Source organism: Thalia democratica, chromosome 2 (genome assembly GCF_965202585.1).
Source record: "Thalia democratica chromosome 2, ktThaDemo2.hap1.1, whole genome shotgun sequence".
NCBI lineage: Eukaryota > Metazoa > Chordata > Thaliacea > Salpida > Salpidae > Thalia > Thalia democratica.
In genome coordinates, this window is record NC_139166.1 from 62,879,488 (window position 1) to 62,904,098 (window position 24,611).

General features: G+C 24.6%; 1 protein-coding gene across 1 annotated transcript; it reads left to right on the forward strand.

The window, feature by feature from the left end:
* The first annotated feature begins 11,463 nt into the window (after positions 1-11,463).
* LOC145828839 (polyubiquitin-B-like) lies at positions 11,464-20,810 on the forward strand. The gene is made up of 5 exons (XM_082936588.1): positions 11,464-11,572; positions 13,138-13,353; positions 15,979-16,197; positions 19,196-19,438; positions 20,692-20,810. The coding sequence occupies exons 1-5, from the start codon at positions 11,464-11,466 to the stop codon at positions 20,808-20,810; spliced, it is 906 nt and encodes a 301-aa protein (XP_082792714.1).
* Positions 20,811-24,611: the final 3,801 nt, after the last annotated feature.

Consider the following 24,611-nt stretch of genomic DNA (forward strand, 5'->3'; position numbering starts at 1 on the left):
TTTGAGAAATCTCGAGGTGACTCATGACAGTTTAAGGTCACTCAGGGCAGATATTTTGACTCAAAGGTAGACAAATTTAAATAATAAATGTTGTTGGTAGTTTGTTTATAATAAATATATTTTCTAAATGTTCTTACAATTTTATAAAGCTTATTTTGTTAATTTTTCCATTTTAGAGATTCTGTTAGTAGATTTTAGAAATATTTTGTTAAATTTCAATGTTTTTAACTTAATGGTAATGCACATTTATGCCAAGAAAAGTAAATAAATTTTACCTTTAAAATAAGTAAAAATTGTATTGAAGCCGATTTTTCCAAATTTTTAGCTCTATATTATTATGCTTATATTTAATTAACTCTATTGTTATTTTGCTAGGAATGTAAATACATACAAATGCTAAAATACATAGTAATTAAATTGTTAATTTTATGAAATAAGTTTGAGTCACTAGATCAGTATAAATAAAGCTTGAGTTTCTTAATAGCATAAGCTTAATAATTGTTTGAAGATATATTGGTTTGTATTTTGTAGTATCATGCTTTGCATAGTAGTTTAAAATACAGTGTTTTTTGTATCTATAAAATGTTTTATTTCAATGAAACATAATTTAAGAACAAAACTATTACGAGCTATATTAACAGCTTTATAAATAAAGTTTTTACAACATAAATAAAAATTTGTTCTAAACATATTTAGAATTAAGATTTAGTGCAATTTAATTTTATAATACTATCATATTATTATTCTAAAGATAATTTTGTTTAACAGTATTAATAATGTCTTTAATAGACTGGTAATATTTTACCGTAAGTTCGGAAAAAAACTCCATCGCAGTATGCAATATCTGCAGGGCTAAGATAAAAAAAAGGAGCAAGTTTTATACTATCTCTTCCATGCACGAGCATTTGAAAACTTAACAGAGCGGGAATTAAAAAAAATCTCAAAATTAATCTTTATACAAAGATAGAAGTTTTACTGCACCCAAACCTTCGAAAAAAAGATAGCTTGAAGCTATCAGGCAAACTAGCCCTGATGATTATAAGTATATGAAACTCTCTCTGTGACATTAAGGATTCATTGCAATTAAAGTTTATAAAAAAATATTAAAATATTTAGACACGGATTCAGACTCGGATTCGGAGTCGGCCGAATCCTAATTTGAAAATAAGACTAGGATTCTGAAAATAAGACTAAGTCGACCGAGTCCGAAATTTTTAGACTAGTTTTAGTCTAGGATAACGAAATGTTTATAGTTCATTTATTGTAGTAAATATTTTTTTTATTAGTTATTGTTGCATTGTATTTAATTGTTAAAGGTTTACAAATGCATTAAGTTATAAAAAATATGTGACTTTTGATAAATTAATTACATCCAGTACCTTAATTATAATATATTAAGGTGTAATTTCGTATGAACACAGTTTAATTTAAGTATTTAAAACATGCTACATTTACTAATTGCTCAAAGTAACATTACTGACACTTAACTTACATTTTAAAAATATTTGATTTAGTTTATAACCTTTTATACAAAATTTTAAACATCGAAACGAGATTAGACCTAAGTTAATCCAAATATTAAATGAATGTTGTTTAGATCTGTCATTTTTATTTTGACATAATAAATAGCCATAGATAAAATACAGATATATAAAATATGAAATACAAAACGTTAAAACAACAAACAAAAAGTAAACTTCAACATATTATAAAGATCAAAACACTTTAGTTTAAAAAAACTTGTATTTTTTTAACTAAAACTGTTTTCTTTATAGATTAATAATTAGCACAACAAGTGTGAGTACAGCTTAGTTTGCGTAAATTGCTAGATGAAAACTTCAAGTAATTAGTTTTTAACACAAAGAAAAATCTATATGAAAGAAGTCTATGTATTGTCAGTTTTAATCGAAGCATATAACTAAGCACAGAACAGTATATATTTCAGCTTTATACTATAGTTATAATACTTGAATTAAGTCTGAATTAAAAAGTAATTAGCCATCATTTAATTCTAAGACAAAGTTGAAAAAGTTATTAAACTAATAAAAAAAAGGAAAAGTTTGCTTAACTTAGATTTACCTACCTTCAATCTACTGGCACGAACATCCAAAAATAATTATTTATATGAAAATTATAAATATAATAAATAAAGTTTCAAAACGGTAAACATTTCTTCTGCGTACAATAAGAAGTTAATGAACACTTATGAGGTTACTCTGCACCTTAAATTTCGTCCGACCTAAACTAAGTTTTGTATAAAGCTTTCGCATTACAAAATAAGTACGAGTGCTTTACATTTCGTGAAGACCACTCGTTTAAAGTAAATCTTAAAATATTAGTTTGCTTTTTGACTGATATTTGTAATGCTAAATTCTTTGAAAAAAAAAGATGTTCTTATTTAAATCTTTGTAACAATAACACCGATAAAATATTTATAGTTTCAAGTAGATTTATTTGTTAATGTAATCGTAGTTAAAATGTCAAAAAAAAAATGACAGATCTATTAACCAATATTATTAACCATATCCATTAACAATTTTAATTCACTTTTTTTCAAACAGTACAAACAAAAAACGCTATTTAGATGACAGTAATTTTGTTTTATTTACAAAATACATATTACATAACATTTAACTATTATATTGTTAAGTTGTTTTAAAATTTACCCAAAACTAAAATAACAAACTTTGTTATACTTAACATTAAAGCCTTTTTTTAATTTTTTTTAAATGGTAAGTTACCTTATCAGGTCACTTACGTAAGATAAGCAAGAGTTGATTTCTATAATAATAAATAATTTAAAAAAAAATCTAGTTACTTTTCTAAGTTTTAAATTAAATTTTAATGTTTTTATGCTTTTGTTAACAGCTATGTTGTTTTGTTACTTAGGAACAAAATAAAAAGATTCTTTTTTTAAAACAATCAAAATTTGTGATTTTTTTTTGACTAAAAATTGTTTTCTCACATGTTTTTATGTACACAAGTTAAGCTTACCTTTGTAGCAAAACAACTAAAGTAGTAAAAAATTTAGTCAAATAATAAAAAAAATTGTTAGAGTATACTTATTAACAGACTACAATACTATAAAATAAACTGCACGCACAAATGTATTTACCTCGAATGTTGATTGTACACCCATAACGGCCATTAAATCTTTTTAACTTAGAAAATCCCGAAATCAACTGATTTTGACTTTGATTTTTACAAGTCTTTTTTATAAGGTAAAACCCCTGTTAACAAACTATTGCTTACTATTCTTCAAACTATACTTATTAATCATGACTAAATAAGCAATATATTATTATTTTATGAGAATTGTTAGGTGTTTTACAGTTTTATTAAACTTTTAAAGCTTATATGTAAGTAGTGGGACACGTTCAAAATCCACCCGCAATCAAAATCCACCCGCGATCAAAATCCACCCGATCAAAATCTACCCGGTTCAAAATCCACCCGGGTCAAAATCCACCCGAGTCAAAATCCACCCGATCAAAATCCACCCGGGTCAAAATCCACCCGATCAAAATCTACCTGGTTCAAAATCCACCCGATCAAAATCCACCCGGGTCAAAATCCACCCGATCAAAATCCATCCGAGTCAAAATCCACCCGAGTCAAAATCCACCCGTTCAAAATCAACCCGGTTCAAAATCCACCCGATCAAAATCAACCCGGTTCAAAATCCACCCGATTAAAATCAACCCGATCAAAATCAACCCGAGTCAAAATCCACCCTAGTCAAAATCCACCCGATCAAAATTAACCCGGTTTAAAATCCACCCGATCAAAATCCACCCGGTTCAAAATCCACCCGATCAAAATCAACCCGAGTTCATTTTTTTTCGAAATAAGAATTAATTTCTAATAGAATTTTGTAATATTGAATAAAGTTATATGTTTAAACAACTATTGGTATAAAAAAGAGTAAGTATTTATAAAAAAAGAAATTTTAATTTATTTAATAAAATAATTAAAAAAATAAGTTAAACAATATAATTAAACAGGATTAAAAAAAATTCATAGTAGCTTTACAAGTATTTAAAATGTTTATAATTTATTAATGTTAGTAGTGTTGGTGTTACTTTTAAAAAAAGAAGTTAAAAAAAAAATAAAAAAAGAATTACGCTCAGTTTTAATCCATTTAAATTTCCTTCTAATTTAATTTCCCAAAGTCAATCATAATTAAATGAAAATATTTACTAAGGATAACTCATAGTAAATTAAAATATCAAAACTATAGAAGTTTATAAATTAGAAGAATCTTTAATAACATTTATTAAACTGAAGAAAATTACAAAAATCAAATACCAAATAATGTGAACTTATGAAAATGTTAATAAAATGTTACAAAAAGAAAATTAAAATATTAATCTAAAATTTTTGAGCTTTTTTTTTGATGTAAAAAGTTTTGTGTTTTGTGCTTTACTTAAATTTCGAAACAGTATTACATACAATATTTTATTATATAAAAAATTTCAACTAACAGTGTTTATAAAAAATAAAATATAGATAAATAATTATATAAAATTGCTACGTGATAATAAAATAAAAATCCTTTGTTAAATTTGGAAAAACTATCACCTATTAATTATATTTTAAACATTATTGTTTTCGACGTGGAAAAGACGTTAAAATATATTTTTGGTGTGCGACTCGATAACTTTAAGGTATGTTCGTGCAAGAGGACTTAGGACCAAATATTTTGAGCGCTTTTATTTGTCGTTTAGTAAACAATTTATTGACGTTTCTTTTATAGTAATTTTTAAAAACAGAACATAAATTTTAATATAAAAATACGAAAACTAATTTACTAAAAATATAAATGAGGAATATGTAAGAAATCAATAACTGTTTTAAAACAATTTTATTGTTTTCTATCTAATTTTTGTTACAAATATTTTTTAGTTTTTTTTTTTAATTTATACAATAATTTTAGCTGCTATTATCTTTTTTTTAAAGTGTTTAAGTTATTTGAATTTTCTTTTATTAAATGTTTTTTTTTATAAACCATCTATTTTTGAAAAAACTAAAAATTGTTTCGTCTAAAGTAACTAAAGTTATAAGTTATTTTTAATTAGATAACAACTAAATTTGCTAGTTTTTAACTAATAGTACAAATTATAAAGCTAAACATTTTTCTATAAATTCTAAAGTCCTTTACATAAAACAAATATCGACTCTACAATTCATTGAGTTTGCTCAAATAGCTTGTAAATTGCAACTAAAAAAGTTAGTAGTTAGACTTGAGCTAGGGAAATTATATACTTTAGAATTGTAGTAGTAAACAAATAAGTTGAGTTTTTTCGAAATGACACTATATTTATAACAAATATTACGAAAAAAAACTTATAACATTTTTAATTTATTATTAAAATGTTCTATTTTTACATATGTTCATTAAAAAAAGTATGTATTTCAGACAAGAGAGTTTAAATTCAAGTATAAGTTATTTTTATGAATTTTTGTACCAGACTGTACCAATTTAAACAATCGTATTATTAATTTTATCAATAGGTTAAGGCAAGTTTTGAAAGTGATTAATTGAGTGGTTTTATAAAATTTAATCTCTTTTGGTTAACGTTTAAATTTTAAATTTAAAATTTTCTATTCTAAAACTTTTAATTTACATGCGATAAATTTTCTTGAATTAATTTCCGACAATTTAAGTTAAAAGCTATAACTGCATGTTTTTAATTAATTAGTTGTAAACGTTTTATGTTTTTTTATAAATATAAAGTTGCATAGAAATTGTAATTAAGTATGATAAATTATTATTTACCGTTCAATATTATATTGTTAATTGATATTTTTTAATTCATAGAAATGGAAATGTTATTATTTACCACTATTTTTTTTAAATATAATTTTCATATAAAAAAAGTCAATTTGTTAAAACTTAAGAAATTTTAAGTAATTTAATTAAAAATGAAACAATATTAAAATTAAACAAAATTTTATATTGGTTATAACGAATTTAAACGGTAAAGACAACTATTGTTATAACAAATTGTTTAGTAGACAAATTAACTTTAAAAGCGTGAAAATTTTTTCTAACAAATAAAACCGAAAATTAATAAATATTTAATTTAAAGTTAATATTGAAAAATCTTTAAATGGCAATACAGTAAAGGTAACTATCTAAAGTAAATTAGTGACCTTTTCTTAACAAAGACAACTTTTATAGATAAATATCTTGTTAAGACCTTTCACATAAAAAAATTATATTAAAAAAAACACAAACTAAATGAATTTTAAACGTTTGCCTTTTACTTTTTTGTAATTAAAAGTAACGAAGATGCAGTTGGATTTAATCAGAGTCGGCAGACAATTGTTTATTTCGGGCCAAATTTCATGTTTCAATTTTTTCCGCGAGCCGTTGTTTTATTCAATTTTTGTTTTTAATCTGTTTTAGTCACGTTTATCTACTTAAAGGGATCAGGCCTGGCATATTTAAAATGTATATTTTTTCTAAAGTCGAAAACTATTTTTTTAAAAAACTTGTGTCATATTATTATTTCTATCATTATTTACAAGGTAAGATCATTAAAAACAGGTGTAGATCATTATGTACACTTTTTATAATCAATTTCTATTATTTTAATTGTATTTTTTTTTTAGTAGTTAAAAACATCTTTTTTTATTTAATGCACAGCATATCACGTATTTAAAATTTTAGTGATTTTGTTAAACTAATTCAAATATAAACAAATATTAATACTTTCATTTTAAACAGTGTAAGTTTTTCTTTTAAAACCCCTTAAATACCTTAATAATCTATCTAAAGTTTTTCGGGTTGAAACTTTTTGAAACAAAAAAAGTACAAAAGTTACTTCAACCCAGTCACCGTGTTTTTAAAAGTTAAAAACATGTAAAATTGCCAATTAAAAAAACTTTGCAATATTATATAAGTAATTTATCCAAGTATGTAAACTTTTGTTGTTTAAAAGGAAAAGTAAAGTCTAAACTTAAAAGAAAAACTTCTAGATTTACTATCTGTCTTTTTTCACATCTAAGGCTTAAGCATAATAAATGGTTTTTAAATGATATTCAGGAACTTAAAAACAAACTATTATAATTTCTTTTTCTTTTATTGTAAATTTCAATTTAAATTTTGTTTTGTTTAGCGGACCAAATTTACATGCTCGAGGGCCACATATTTACACTTCGAGGGCCGCAGTTTGCTGACCCCTAAATTAAATGGATTAATTTGTAGTATAAATGGTAGCTTTCACTTGTAATACTCAGTTTTTATAAAAATTATATCGTGTGACGTATTTGTTTAAAAATTACTTAAAAATTCTAAACTATTAAATTTTATACCTAGAAAAAGTAAATTATAATTGATTGTCGTGTAATTGTGATTGAGATAATACAAGATTATTTTTTCTGGCACATCCTTTAGTTTTCTAAAAGTTTTAACATAGTCATATTTGTATTGTAAAACTTTAATTTATTTATCCTGACGTTGTTAACTTTTATTAGCTCTTATAGTTATACTTATATCAAAAACAACAGTTCCTTTAAAAGCTGCTTGCCGGCTGTAGCTATTCAAAATTATATTCAGTAATCAAAAAAATAAAAATATTTTTGTCGAAAATTCCTTATAATAAGCAAAAATACCAAATAACAACTCAAAAAACCTCACAAAATAAGTTCAATCTGTAGTACAGTTTTTATATTCTTAGGTCAATTTATAAAGGACAGAAATACAAGATTTTATAAATGTTTTTTAAATAAAACTTGTTTAAGATTGGTACTTTAGAGTGGTGAGATTTGTTTAAATGATACTTGATTTAAAAAGAAATAAATAAACAAGGTGCTTGTTTTGATTCGGTTGGATTTTGACTTTGGTTGATTTTGTGTCGGTAGGATTTTGACTCGGGTTGATTTTGACTCGGGTTGATTTTAACTCGGATGAATTTTGATCGGGTGGATTTTGACTCGGGTGGATTTTGATCGGGTGGATTTTGACTTGGGTTGATTTTGATCGGGTGGATTTTAAACCGGGTGGATTTTGATCGGGTGGATTTTAAACGGGTGGATTTAGAGTCGGGTTGATTTTGATCGGGTGGATTTTGAATCGGGTGGATTTTGATCGGGTGGATTTTGATCGGGTGGATTTTGAAACGGGTGGATTTAGAGTCGGGTTGATTTTGATCGGGTGGATTTTGAACCGGGTGGATTTTAATCGGGTGGATTTTGATCGGGTGGATTTTGATCGGATGGATTTTGACTGGGGTTGATTTTGATCGGGTGGATTTTGACTCGGGTTGATTTTGATCGGGTAGATTTTGACTCGGGTGGATTTTGATCGGGTGGATTTTGACCCGGGTGGCTTTTGATCGGGTGGATTTTGAACGCGGGTTGATTTTGATCGGGTGGATTTTGAACGCGGGTGGATTTTGATAGTATACCGTAAGTAGTACACATTTTGTATGTAATTGAAAATTTTTGATCATATTATGTTTTTTCAAATACAGTTGAAGTAGAATTGGAATTATATTTGGTCACATTATTTTTTACAAAATTCAAATTAAAAAAAAACTGTTACACTAAGTTATTTTTCTGATCATATATTAATGTTTAGTTTTTACTTAGACCACATTTTTATAGCCATTACCATTTGTCTTCTAATACAAATAATCCTTTATTTAAACAACTAAAAATTTGCAAGGTTTTTTTTAATTTAAAAATGTATTTAAAAATTTCTATTCTAGTTCTAATTGGTATAGAAATTTAACCACAGTAACCTGAAAAATTGTAGCCTACCAAATAGACCATAATTTTTAGACTTCCATTCTAACTGAAACATATTATTATGTTTATATTTTTATTTTAAACTTGTGATAAACTTTCAACTACTTAAGTTTTATTTACATTAGTTTAGAGATATATAAACTTTTTCTCCCTAATTGTAATTTTAGCATAAAAATATCACTTAATAGTCAAAAACATTGAATAAAACTCTATATATATTTTTTTTTTAAGTCTTTTAACTAGAGTTAATTTATTCTGAATGTTAATTATGATAATGTTTAAAAACCTCTAAAATTTTATTGCAATTTTTTTTCATGAAATTAGTTTTAAGAAGATTTTGAAACATTATAGAAGTAAAACCACACTTTGTAAAACGTTGATAGTTACAATTTAACTTAAATATAAAATGTTATAACAAAGCATAAAATTATATATGTATAAAATGATTGAGTGACTTATTATGTAGTTATCAAGGCTTTGAAAATCAATAAAAGCTTTTTTTGCAATACATATAGTTCTAAATTTAACTGGTTTTTATATCTAGCACAGTGTACTTCCATGCAGCAATAATCTTTTCTTCTGACATAAAAGAATAGTTTGTAATAAGTTTGAACTCTTACTTTCACTAACTTATTGATTCACGAATTTATTCTGTTTTAAATGTTTTACTTGGTTATCAAAATTACTGAGATAATTACTTTAAACAAAATCTGAATAAACATTTACAGATAAATCTATTACTTAACAGGATCAGAAGAAGAAAAAAATCATAATATTAATTATAATATTTTTTAACTACTAAATTAAACCATTTAGTTAAGTTTTGATTTATTATAATTAAAAATAATATTTTTTAGTCTTTTGAAGCATCTTTTTTTGATTTCTACTTGTAATATTCAACTTTTTTTTAAACATTTTAAGATATAGAGTTTAGCTGAAGGGCCATAAACAACAAAGCATGGTTTTTATAATTATAAACTGTTTAAACTAGCAAAATAACCTAGCAGCAACAAACAACTATTACTTTTTGTTATATTAAATTTACTCAAATCATAAATTTGTCTATGTTGTGATACAAGTTTATTTAAAACAAATCAGGTCATGAAAATAAACTAATATACACCCAAATGTAACAGACACCCTCGTCAAATTTTGACTTAAAAATTCTTGCATTAAGTAGTAGTCATGGTTGCCGAAAACTTGAGAGATCTTAAATTTGACAATTTAGGCTAGAAAATGTGAAAAACTTGGAACTTAAGAAATTTAGGCAATAAAATTATAAAAAACTTGGAATTTTGAACAAAACTAATGAAACAAGCTGAATTTTAAACAATTTTTACATGTTAAGTTGTTAAGAAATTTTCAATTTGACACATAAAATATATCATAGAGATAATTTTTTTGCTTTAATCAAAATATAATAACTAAAAAACACATTTATAAGTAGTTTTTCAGTATCTTTTCGATGCTTTTATACTATTCAAAACATTTTTTAACTTAGAATTTAATTTAAAAGTAAAGTTAGACCAAAAAATCTGTACTTTAAAAACCTTGATGAAATTTTGTTAATCTGGAGAAAATTTGCCAAAAACCAGTGGCAACCCTAAGAAGCTTATCTTATGCAAACTTAAAAAATGTTCTTGCTGGACCACTTAGCATTTTAGCAGTTTGCAATTTTTACCTTAAATGGGCTGCAGTTTTCCAGTCCCTGATATGAAATATATAAAACAGCAGTTCATTCAAAAGCATTGTCAATACTTCAGTAAGTGCTTTTATCTTTTAATCCCATATAAGAGGTAAATTTCTTTTCCATTTTTTAATCCTGTTAACTAAGCTACAAGTCACTTTTTTACAATTTTTTAATATTCAAACAATTTTTTGAAACATAGGTGGTTAGAATCAGAGAATATAATTGTTCTTTATGGAAGGAGAGGTAAAATATATATGTTCATCTTTAGTTTTGAATAAAAAAACTTCAAGTATTATGAAAATACTCTTTGGAAAATTACAAAAAGAACTGTATGGATGAATTAAAAACATATAAATGACCAAAACAAAAGAAAAATATTGATTATTAAAAGAATAAATATATTAAACTAAATTTTTTTACCAAATTAACCAAATTAAACATTATCTCAAAAATTAGTTTTTTTATGAAGTGTATGTAAAAATCAATTTGCTGCTTAGTTTAAATTACAAAAGAAAATTGTAAAAAAAACGATATACCCATCCTTTATGACCTTAAAAGGTCGTCACTGGTTATTTTCCTTGAATATAAGATAAAAAAACAAGCTAGAAACAGGATTCCTATATACCTATAATTTTCAGATGCTCCATGGATAATTGCAGTTCAACAAAAGACACTGTACCTTGTACTTTGATAAAACTAAAACTCGAAAAAACTTATAATTTTATTTTTATCCGATGGTAGGTATATATATATATATATATATATACATTAATTATGAATAGAATTGATATGGTTTATAAAGTTGTATTAGAGTAACTTAAATTTAAGTCTTTTAATATTATTTAGAATGCCTATAATTTAAATTTAGGAAGCCTCAGAATGTTTTAAAATAAAAAGGATTGAATTAACTAAGTTCCGTTTTTTTTTTGTTATAATAAAATTATATAATTTTGTTACTAACAATCTATAGGAGAACAGCTTAAAATTTAACTTTTCAGATAATTTATTATAAAAAAATGGATATTTGTGTTAAAACAAGGTTGGATGAAGGTAAAACTATACAACTTTTAGTTGATCCAGTTGACACCAATGCTACTATCAAAGCTAGGATTCAGTATCAAGAAGGTTTAGTTCTTAATCAATTCGAAATCTTGGCATGGCTTTTTTAAATTAGCGTAGTAGAGATTAATATTTCATAGACAAAAAGTTCTGGTAATGTAACAAGTTTGGTTTACTGTTAAAAGTAAGTGGTTGGTAAATAAAAGTACCATTCTTACTAGTAAGTTAACTTCAGCTTAGTATAGGCATTTAGTGTGTCTAAATTATCTTCTGCTTCCAACTAAACACATTTCAAAATAAGTTAAAACCAATTAAAAAGCTAGTTTAGAATGCATTGTTTATCATTAAAAGGGTTTCCATACTCTTGGTATTTTAAGGTTTTTTTAAATTTTAGGATATTTTTTTTTTGTAATCTAGGATAGCTTAAATGTGATTTATTCATTCTGCTTTAGTATTTAATTGTTTTTGTAACAAGTTTTGTTTAAAAATATTATTCTATTGAATGATGTAAAATAACTAATAATTTTGCTCAAATTATTGATTATAATTATTGATATATTTAATTGATATATTTTTGGAAAGATTGTATCCATAGGCATACTTATAAGAAACTCTTGTTTGTTGTGGTATAATTTTAAAGCTACATAAACTAAGGTTGTATTTACTATACTATAAATGTATGGATGAATTTGTGTTTTAAATTGCCAAAAGTACTCATTTTTAGATAATTTTGGCATATTTTGATAATCACTACATACTAGTACATCAAAAGCAATCAAAATATCTTGAGCTTAGCCTTTAAATATAAGCTTAAATTTTTGTATTAATTTTAAGTCTAGGAAATGTACAAATGACATTATTACTTTTAAAGTTTTAAAGGTATGCAGTTATTAAGGGTCAAGCTAGTCTTTTGGGTTGTAATTTTGGAAAAATAATTTTTTAATTATTTATAAAAATTTCTTAATAAAAATTAAACACATCCAAGTCCAACCAGTCTATTAGTGCAGCAAATTTCACCAATTACTCCCTACTGCTAATAAAACACTGTTTTACAACGCATTTTAAATTTTATTTATTAAAATTCTGGTATCAGAATTAATACTTTGAGTAAGAAAATGTTAAATCTGATGTGAAAACAAAGTATAATAATTAGTTTTAATACTTTAAATTGAAAGAATAAGTGCAATAAGTGTTAAAGATTTCATAAAAATTTTCTACAGATTTAGTGACATTTTTTATGTGTGAAGTTAAAAATAGTTAATATACATTGTTTTCAAAGTAGCAGAACTTTAAATACTTGAGTGATTGATTTTTATAATAATAAAATCCATGAAAAAATAATACTCTCTTAAAGTTTTACTGCTTCTAAAGTATTATTAATTGAGCATTTGTTTTAATCAATAAGTATTCAACTGAACAAAATAATAGTGAAGACTATTTTATAAGTTTGGTTAAAAGTTTAATTGTCTTTTCAAAGTCATTTACAGAATAGCAGATAACCTTATCACAAAAATTAAATATAACTTGTTTTGTTTACTTCTATCATTTTATAATTGTTAATTTGAACTCAACATGTTAGTTGGTTAACTATATATAATTTTCTTAAATGATTTAATTATGCATTATTGCAGGTATTCCGTTTGACATACAACGTTTATTCTATAATGGAAAACAATTGGAAGATGGAAAAATCTTGTCTGACTACAACATACAGAATGAATCAACCTTTTACCTAATACTAAGAATAAGTATTTTTGTGGAAAGGATAAACCGTGAAAAATTTACAGTTGAAGTTGATCCTTCTGATCCGATTTCAGTTCTTAAAGCAAGAATACAAGATCAAAAAGGTTTGTTATAGGAATATTTTAGTGTGTTTTAGAGAAAACAATTAAAACTTATATTTTATTGTCTTAGAGTGCAACAATATTTTATATTAGATTTTATGTCATATATTATGTTTATGTAAAATGAAGAACAGGCCTAGATCCTGGAGGATTTTAGTTAATTTCTTGAGCTTTTCCTTGTTGTTAGAAATTTAAAAACCCTGTAAATATTTTAAAAATTAAACTAGACTTGAATTCACAGGTATTTTTTATTATGTGCTCCAAAATCAGAATACCTTAGATCATTTTAAATTTAGTTTCTATACTCAGGCTGACATAAGATGCTTTCGATTTTTTATGAAACGCCCAATATCGTTATTAGATTTTTGAAAATCTCTAAATATGTTTTTTCTTAATTTTATACAAGATTTAGTTAATTTACTTGCAATTTTTTGTTATAATAAAATTAGTTTCGTTTAAGAGCTTGGTTTTTATTGACTTTTAATTAAGATCAACTTTTATAAAGACTTTAAAAAATCAAGAAAGTTTAAGGTCGCTGAGGAAAGTTTTTTTACCGAACGATAGCATCCAAACAAGTAACAAGAAATATTAAATTTCACCTTAGGTCTATATTAGTTAAAAACACAAGTTACTTATTTATTAGTTTTTACTGTTGCTTTAGTAATTATTTGTTGTTAAAAAGTATGTGATGTTCTCCAATACACCTTTCATGGGTAGTAGTCTAATATGCACGATGGGACTTTTTTTCATTAAGGGTCAAATATGCAAGAAGACACTTTTGCATAGAGACATTTTGCAAGGCGTAATTTTGCATGCAAGTTTTTTTTTAATATTTTTTTTCTTGTTTTTCATGCATTTTTTTTTTCTCTGTTGTGCAAAAGTTACCCTTCGTGAAAAAATGTCTTTGTTCATTTTATGTATAATATATATTATATTTTCTTATCTATATATTATAAATTATCTTAATATATATTATATATTTGTGAAAGTTTGTGTGTATAACTTTTTTTTTGGTTTTGAGGTTTTTTAGTAAAACTTGATTAAGAGTAAAAAGAACTATTGGAGTAATAGAGGTAAACAAAAATGTTTAAACGTTTTCATATAGCTAATTTCTATTCAAACAATATTTTTCTGAATTTATTTTTATTTAGTTTTAGTGAATTATGAAGTATTTGGTTGTTTGCAACACACTCAGAATACTCAAAATAACTCAGGTTATTTTTGAGTTTTTGAAAATTTCAGGATGACTTAGGATAGTTCTAATATTTTTATTTGACTTTTAAACTCAGGATGACTCAAAATAGCTTTTTTTCAATGAAAAATTCAGGATAGTTTTTGGTTTTTTTAATAATCGAAGGATAGATATTTTTCAAGACTTTGTATGAAATTTAGTTAATTTAGTTGCAATATTTGTTATTTTATAACCAATTTTGTTGAGGAACTTAAATTTAATCAATTTTTAAAAACTAAAGAAACTTAAAAAATAGTTTAAAATGCTCAGAATGTCTCAGGACGGTTTTTTTTTGAAAGAGTACGTAACAATTTTGTACAAGGCCATACGGCGTTCCATTTAAACAACAGTTAAAATAAAACCATAATTATAGTCTCAAACTATATACTTAAAATGGTTTTAATAAAAAATTAAAAAAATTGTAAATTTTTAAGATATAATCTGTTTAGTAAAACGTTTCTGATACAAATGTTAGAATGAAAATATTTTTAATCACTCGTTTACATCAGAATAAAAAAATAATTAAAAGTCAATTTTTTGTTTATTTTATATGCAATAAATTTAAACTTGTTGGAAAAACCCATTATACACATTGTAAACATCCTGTTTTATTTTTTTATTGAAAAACAATAAATTTACACTAAAACTAAATAAAAGTATAAAGACTTATAGTTTATAAGTTAAGAATAACCTTAAAAAGTTTGACCATAACTGCTAATAATCTGTAGAATTAGATTCATTGTTTTAGTTATACTTTTCTTATTTTATTAATGTTTACGTAAAAAAACCTATATAGCTTTCTAGTTTTGTACCCTAATATCTCAAAAAGTAACTTCAATTAAAAAATTAAAAATTAACTGTCAGCTAAGTGTTTAATAAACAATCCTTAAAAGTTAATAAACTTGTAAAGAAATGTTTAATATTTTATCATAATATCATATTTAAACAAATTGTTAAATCAAATGCTTATTGGTTCTATTCTTACTTTATGAATTTATCTAAATCAAGAAGATGGTTATCAGAATTTAATTTGTTTTGTTAGATTTGTAGATTTTTAATCGAATATAAACTTTTTTTGAAGTGTTATCTCTTATTTTTTCATTTACTTTCTGTTTACATCTTTCAAAAGCAATCATTTGATTTAATTTATTAGTTTTTAACTCCACAAAAAAATTAATGATAAGAATATTTTTTTGTGGTTAAATTTAGTTTTAATAATTTTTCAAGTCTAATAAAAATTCAAACCACTATTTCGTTATTTAGAAAGACTGTTTGCGTCATTTAAATTTAAAATTCTAAATTAATTTAAAAATACTTAAATTAATTCGAAGAAGAAAATTTTTAGTAAAACCTAAAAGTTTTGGTTTTTACTTTTTAGAACTAACTACAAATTTCAGGTATTGCATTCGACAAGCAAACTTTGACTTTCAAAAGGTTTAGAAAGTTAGATGATAGAAAAACAATTATGGACTACAAAATCAAAAATCAATCAACTGTTGACTTATATGTTGATGGTGAAGTGATTGTGAAAACACAGTCTGGAAAAACTTATGTGTTTGAAATTGAAGACTCTGAAATAACTTGGAATCTCAAGTTTAAAATTGAAGAAAAAGAAGGTTAACAGCATCATTCTGATTTGAAAACACTAGTTTGTTATTTGTTGAACTTTGAACAAATTAAATAATTTAACAATTTTAATAGTTGCTAAATTTTAAAGCCGTATTTCGTATTAAAGACAATTGGGTAAACTTACTACTTTAACCCGCGATCATTTCCCACTCAATCAAATCCCACTTATTTTTTCGTATTCATATACTGTTTTAATATGTTTTTTGGTTTTGTTTTTATTTATTTTATGTTTGTTTCTACTATCACTATTACCCTTGGTCCATAAGCGGTTCTCAGATTTAATCGGGGTGAAACTTAATAAACCATGTTTTTTACAAATTGATCTGATTTTATAGAGTTTTTTTCTAAGCTTCAAGATGTTTCTTATCGTTAAACAAAAATAGAAATATGTTTTAGATATGACTAGTCAAAGTCGGGCCGCATAATAGGTTCCCTATAGGAAGCGAAAACTAAAACAGCAAAAAAAGACTATTTCATTTAAATTCTATCTTCACATACATTTTTCAAGCAATATTTTTCAAACTTCCACAGTCTAATCTTTATACAATAAGAAAAAAAAACTTAACTTTGAAATCTAAAAAAAAATTGTAAAAATATATTTTTTTTGAAAAAAAAAAACAATTATAATTTTTAAGAACATTTTTTTATTTTTTTAAATTACTAAAATTCTAAAGTAACGTTTTTTTTCTTTTATCATAAGTAACGTTTCCTAAAAATTTAAAGAAGATTGCTTGAAAAATGAAGGAGGATATAGATTTTTAGTGAACTTTAAAATTTCGAGAAAATTGACCCCGAAAAATTTGCGGTCTATACGTTTATATCCTAAAATTTTTACAAAAAATTGAATATCTCAAAAATTAAATGACGTTTTTGAATTTTATAAAAACTGGCTTGTAGTTTGTACTTAAAGCTTTCTTATAAAAGCTAAAGTTAATTTTTGTAAAAAAAAATGTCAAGCCCCCCTACGGCCTTAAAGTCTATTGTAATATTAAAACTTTTATCTATCTTTAAACACAGTTGTGTTTTAATTTCTTTCAACATGTTTACCTTTGATTTTTCAGACAGATATATTGAAATTAGATTTTTATATACCAAAGTAGGACTTAATAACTTTCATTCTAAAAAATTAGAAATTCAGATTACTTGAAAATAATTTTAAACAACCTGTAACACCCCTATCACAAAAGAGATTTTAAAAAACATATTTATATATGTTTTAAAAATTTTAACACAAATAGTACTTGGTAGAAAAAAACTGTGCAATTGACTTTGTACATTGTTTATTTGTTAAATGTTGTATTGGCTAAGGCAAAAAAAGTCTGTACAATCAACATATTCTAACTTTTTAAAATGACATCTACGACTCATTATCACCAAAGGTAAAAAAAATAAAAGATATATCTTTATTGTTAAACATGTGCAGTACAGCTTAGTTGACGACTTTGCTTAGCAACTTATTTTAAAAGACAAAAATTTGTATTTTTAACAAAATACACTATAGTATGTTATAAAGTTTATTATTGAAAATCACTTAGTTATAAAAATCGTAAAGTTTGTTAAATAATATATACTAACTGAGAGTTTATATATGTACACAAATGAAAACTTAAAAAGATTAGTAATAATCCATAATATTGATATGTGATAGGGGCATAGAGGGGGGAAGGGGGGGGGAGTGAACACTTTTTTTTTTTTGAAATTTGATCTTGTTCTATATAGTTTTTACTAAACTACAGATTTAAAAAGTTCTTAATAATTTTTGAGATATAGCCGGTCAAAGTCGGAAGCAACAACAGGTTCCTTGTGGGGGGCACAAACTAAAACGGCAAAAATAGACTATTTCTCTTAAATCTATCTTCTCCTACGTTTTTTGAGATGACTACCTCAGACTTTAAGGAAATTTTTCTTGATATATATGTAAAATTCTGTCAGAAAGAATAAAAAAAAAATTATATAAAACATAAACAAAAAAAAAACAGTTTTAATCCCCTTATGCCCTTAAAATAACTGATGTTAATAACCAAGTATAAGTATACTTTTTATTCATTTTAAAATAACATTTCAAGTTCTTAACTTGAGTTCAATAAGACAAAAAATAAATTGTTTTTAAACAATGTTTCGCCCTGTAGTTCTTTGCTCTTCAGTTATAATTTTTATTTATGTTAAACCAAAGGCTCAGTTTATGTCTCAATTCAGTTTATAGTTTGGTCATAAAGCTAGTAACATTTTTGTTGTTACAAGTTTTTAATCTATGATTTTGTTTAGTACTCAAAAACATTTCTTATTATTTATTTGCAAGTTTGTCTTAAATTTTATATATTTTTGTTTACAAAGTATTAAAACCTTTTATTTAACGTGTTACCAGAATTAATTTACAATTTATTTTGTAAAGTACAATTATGTTTTTATTTATATTTTTTAACTTCAAAATACGAACTTTCAATTTAATAAAAAATATTCTTTTAGTATTTAAACAAAATTTAAAAATATTATTTGTTAAGTTAATATAATTTATTCAATAGTGTAAATTTTAGCTTGCCACAAGTCTTAGTTTTTTGTGTATGGTTTATAGAATAAATAAATAAAATTCTAATAAAAATTTGTAATTCTACATTTAGAAAACAAAAAACTGAATAATTGTTAGTAGTGATTACTCTTTTTATCTTTGTTTTGTTCTTTAAAATATTTAAATTAACTTTTAACTCATTTTAACTTTTGTTTCAAATAGATTTTAAATTTTCGGTACAGTTTATGAACATTAAAATAAATCTTCTTTTTTATTGTACCTTATAGCTCTTTATTAGTATTTGTTATTGTTTTTTACTCTATGATTGCAGCTTATCTAAGTTAAGCCTTATGTCTTTATAAGTGTTTGTTCTAATTTTTTAAAGTTTAATTTAAACTTATCCTTTAAATTTTACTTTTAATGGTATTTTTTCTTGATATGATGTACAAAATTTTTCATCTGTTTTAAAACATTTTCAGGCATCCCTGTAGAAGAACAGCGTTTAATTTACGATGGCAAGGTAATGGAAGATTACAAGAAATTTTTTGAGTACCAGTTGGAGAAAAGGGACACCATTCATTTGTATACACATACTGTATGTAAACCGGTTTTTCTCGTTGAAAAATGGAAAGGTTCGAAGATGCTAATAGCTTTTTGTTCAGTAAACACGATCAAGGATGTTAAAGAAGAGATTCAAAGACAAGAAAGTGAATATGAATATGGTTAGTAGTAAAACAAGTAATAAAAATTAATTATTAACAATGTAACAGTTAAATTTATAGAGAGCTACACAATGAAGCAGCTAATACAAATTAAATTAATTGAAACATATTATAGAATTTTACTTTACAACTATGTCATGCTCCACAGTGATTACAAGTTATAAACTGTCATTTCAAAAGCATGAAACTGTTGTAATGTAAAACTCTATGAAACTTTTGATTTAATTTATTAGATAGTAGTTTAACCACAACGTTAGTTTAGTAACACATAGTTAAATATTTTTTATTACTTATTTGTTTGGTATCTGTGTTAAAATCATTTTTGTTTAAATAGTAAGAACGTTCATGTTTTTAATTGTAAGCTGTTATCCGCACACTAAGCTAATAACCAGTAAATAGAGTTTTGATAACTCTACTCTCAAACTCAGTGTCACACATAGATTGATAGAGCGAATTTGTATCATTTAATTTGTTTTCTTTTTAGATCAATTATATTTTGGAAATATAGTAAATTGGTGTGTAACCAATAATTAAAACATCGCTTATTACTACTTTAAACTTAGGCCCTCGTTAAATAAAACAAGTACCTAATTTACGCGCTCCAATAATATTTTACGACTTTTACTAGATATGGTATAGAATCACCAAAGTATAAAATAAACTGATCAAAAACTAAAGTCTTTAGATTTTTTTATTTTCGTTTTTGTATATTTGAAAATATAAGGGAAATTTTGTGACAATTAAAATGTAAAAAAATGCCGTAAAGATTAAAGAGCCACCATGAAATTAAAACCGTTTTATTTATGCTTGAGTGCATGTAGTAAGTAGGCAGAAACGTGTAAAAAAACTTCTGTTGATAAAAGCAGGTTTATGAAATTAAAATTTAAAATTTAAACGCAAGGTTTGTAATTATCAGTATCTGAATTTACAATAGTTGCTATATAATGGTCTTCATTATCATATATGTGAAATTGCGATTGTAAATAAAGTAGTTCTATATTTTACTTTAGTTATAGTTAATTTTTAAGCAGTACAAAGTACAATTTTTTTAAGTTAATATATACCGTTTGTTTTTTTAGAAACAATTACATAATGTTAAAATGTTTAATAAAACTACTTATTTTTGTTGATTGTTTTTTTTAACGGAAACGTTTGTAAACTGATTTTTATGGAACTTGATTATTTATTTTAGGTGTAAAAGACGATGGTACTCAGTCTACATTACATAAAAATAAATTTAGTATGTGTTTTAGATTTACCACCAGAAAAGCAATGTTTAAAGCTGGAAGGAATAGAACTAGAAGATGAAAAAACTTTGGATTACTACAAAATTGATTCTAAGACAACTATTTATTTGACTCTCAAGGAATAATTTCAAGTTTTCGTTGCTTTTCATTGTAGTTTAATAGCGTATTTTGCTCATAAACTTCATTTTGTCTTTAAAAGCATTACGTTTTAACCATTGCACAGTTTTTAATTAAAAACAATAAGATTGTTAGAATTTTTAAAAACACCAACAAGTAAGAGAAAATATTGCTTATAGTTTTTTTAAGGAGTTTTCGTGGCAATTAATTACTTACTTCTTCAATAAAAAATTGCTTTCTTAGTAGTGGTTTATTTAAACTTAGCAGGCTTATTAACTAAAGTTTTATACTTGTTTGCAATACAAACATAAAAACTATACTAACTTATTTACATAACTTAAAACTTAATTTATATATAGATACATAACTTTTAAGAAAAGTTATTTAAACTGTCAGATAGTGTTGTACTCGATTTACAAAATTAGGATTACGTCGAATCTATATATTTTTTTGATATGTTTATATCCTGCAGAATCTGGATATAGTAATAAATGTAGTTAAAAAACTTTTAAAGTTAAAATACACTTAGAAACTGCTTTGTTTTACAAGTATATTTCCTTCAAGGGAAAGCCTTTTCTTATCCAAAATCATATCTCTGAAAAGTCTTCTATGGGCCGAACATCTTTGTAAATACTTTTTACAAACTGGGCAGTTTTCGACAACTTTAAACAAATTTTTAACTTAAAACGTAGTTTAGGTAGTTACTTATATTTAACACTACGCGATACAAATACAAACTTGAAGAGCACTTATGCGATCACAATGAGCAACGTTTGTTGTTTTTCACAAGCTGTTTTAAACCTGAAGCATGTGATGCACACCAAACATTTGTGCTTGGCAGGCCTCTCTGTAGAAGTACGTGGCCCGTCCTTATCCTGTGATAATGTTAGAGTTTTCGAAAACCCCGAATTCTAGACTTTGATAATTTTGGTAACAAAAACCTAGAACTTGAGCGATTTAAAAAAGTACTGAAACTTCGGATATAATTATGTAAAAACCAGGAATTTAAAATATTTCTACGGGTGGGTGTCACTTTTGCAGAATTTTTGAATTTGAAAATTGCAGTAGCAAAAAATGCTCGTTTTTACTCAGCTGAAATAGATTTTAAATAAAATTTTAATTGTGACGTCATAATAGGTAAAAGTTTTAAAGTAGCTTTTTTTCTAGGAAACTTTTATTAAGATGCTCCTAGTTCCTATTATAAATTGTTACTTAGTGTAAATTACTTTTGATTTAGCATTGTTTTTAAACTAGTAAGTACAATTTTACATAAAAAATGTCAAATATAATCACTAAAGTTTTATTTTACTTAGTTTATTGTATATAATAATGTTGTCTAAAGCTTTTATGCTATGTTGTTGTATAATAATGTTGTGTTTGTACTTAAACATTAATATTATTTATTTATGTGTCAACCAACTGGGTTTAAACCTTGAAAAGTTCAATTCATAAAGTTTTAAAAATCATCTTTAGACGACTACACCACCTGGCAATTTATTCTTTCATCAGTTAATGGTATTTAAATACTTTATTTAAATTGATTTATTTTTAAATATCTGTTAGCCCAGAGTTGATTCTTGATTTTTTGAAATTTTTGACTCAAAGAGGTTCAAAACCATCTTTAAAATCCCTGTACCATCAGGCAAACATTTAAATAAAGTTTAAAGATACCTTAATTTAATTGTATAAGTTTAAACATTTTTATAGTAAAATTTCAATTTTTATAGATTAAATTACTTGAAAAAAAAAGTTTTAATATAAATGTATATATAAATTTAAAGAGTTTAAAATTTAAAATAAAAATTTGTAAGAACTCCATTTATACTAACATTTAAATCAAAATTGAAACTTTCTTTAAATTTTATTAAAATGTTATGAAATTACAAATTGTATATCAAAATTCAAGTCTGTTATATAAAACAAAAATATTACAGACATAACTAACTTACTCTATAAAAAATTAACTTTTTGTCAGGAAACAGTTTTACTAAATAATTTAAACCAAAATAAACTTTTATATTGATATTTTAATTTAATTTTATAATTCTAATTTTTTTTAGTGAAATTTCAGTTTTTATAGATTAAACTATTTGAAAAAAAATATTTTTATTATTAATAGATATATAAATGGATGATATAAGAGTTTATAATTTAAGAGGAAAAACTTTAAGAACTCTATCTATACTAACATTATTCGAAATTGAAGTTCTCTTTATAAAAATTATTCTAGTTATAATTAATTTATAATATTGTTTCCTGATAAAAAAATACTTTTTTATAGAGTAAGTTCATTATATCTGTAACATTTTTGTTTTAAATAACAGATTTGAATTTTGATACACAATTTGTAACTTCATAACTTTTTTCTGGTTCTTTTAGTTTATCTAAATTTAATATAGTATAACAAATAAATAAATTTAATATTTTTCTTTAACTACTTATATTTGTTTTTTTTCAAAGTATAAAAAAAAACATTTTAAACACAGAGTTTTTCGTCTTATTATTAATATTGCGTACTTTACTGCCAGTGCATACCTAAGAAATGCGTACTTATGCGGCAAATTAAGAACAAAAAAAAAAGTGAACCCTCTTTGAAAAAAGTTTAGACACGCCCCTATTGCGTATTTAACGCAGTAGCATATTTAACGTTGGTGCGTGTATTAAATGGGTGCGTCTTTTGCACAGGGGCTTGTACCTCTTTAAGTACGTACTTTCTGAATAGTGACGCGGTGCACAAGTGACGCTGCGTGCAATAGAGTCGCCGTGCAAAAAAGTCCCCTGGTACAAAAGTGACTATTCGTGTAAATGTGATGCTGTTCAAAAGTGATCTTTTTTTAAAAGTGTCCACTCATGCAACAGTGACTCCTTGCCATTTTTAAATGTAAAAACAACGAAATTTCAATTCTACGAAAAATTTATTATATGGATATAAAGTTTTTTGTAATTCTAAAAAACACTCGAGCAGTTTTAAAATATCTTTCGAGTGTTGTTATACTATTTAAGTCAGTTGTTTTCCTTAAATTTAATTTTTAAATAAGATAAATGTGGATCAAACTACTTGTTTTTTATAAAACCTGCAAAAAAAAAATCTTTAACAACTCTATAATGTTCTAGCTGAAAATTAAAACACATGTTTTGCTTTTTACTTTTTTTGTTTAATATAAGTTTTATTGAGTTGTACTTATCTACCTGATTCCACATCTTACTGTCATTCATAACTAGAAGTATACAGAAAGTTAAATTTATTTTTATGGTAGCTTATTTTAATTATAAGATATTGTTGTACTAATTTTATCAAAATCGATAAAAGACATACTAGCTTACTTACCTAATTAGCTACGAGCTAATCAATTGAAACATTTTGACTGTAAGTTTTAGGAAAATTAATGAAATACTTTTATCAGTGTTCAGAATAATTTATGATAGGTACTGCAGGGTCATCAGTTTTTTAAAATCAAATTGCATATGAAAAAAAAATTAGGTCCTCTTTTTAAACTCAAAAGTAAGTTTGGCTATTTTTAGGTTAAATATTAACTCATTTTTTTGGTCAAATTACAAATGTAGTTAGTTTTAACTAATTAAAGTAAGCTGTGTTGGTAAGAAATTAAACCATAAAAGATTAAATTTTTGATTTTGTAGTTAATTTATCAAAAGGCACCAGTTCTTTTTAGTTAACTAATTTCAGCACTTAATTTACTTCATAGCCTTTATTAAAAGTTAGGTACAATATAATAGAAAATTGTAAAAAGTTTATTTAGTGCGAATAACAAACTATAAAAAATTTGATAAACTTAGAACACTACACATAC

Coding starts and splice junctions, on each gene's coding strand:
- LOC145828839 (XM_082936588.1), top strand. CDS start 11,464: ATGGATATTTGTGTTAAAACAAGGTTGGATGAAGGTAAAACTATACAA. Junction 11,573..13,137: donor TAGGATTCAGTATCAAGAAG/GTTTAGTTCTTA, acceptor GCATTATTGCAG/GTATTCCGTTTGACATACAA. Junction 13,354..15,978: donor AAGAATACAAGATCAAAAAG/GTTTGTTATAGG, acceptor TACAAATTTCAG/GTATTGCATTCGACAAGCAA.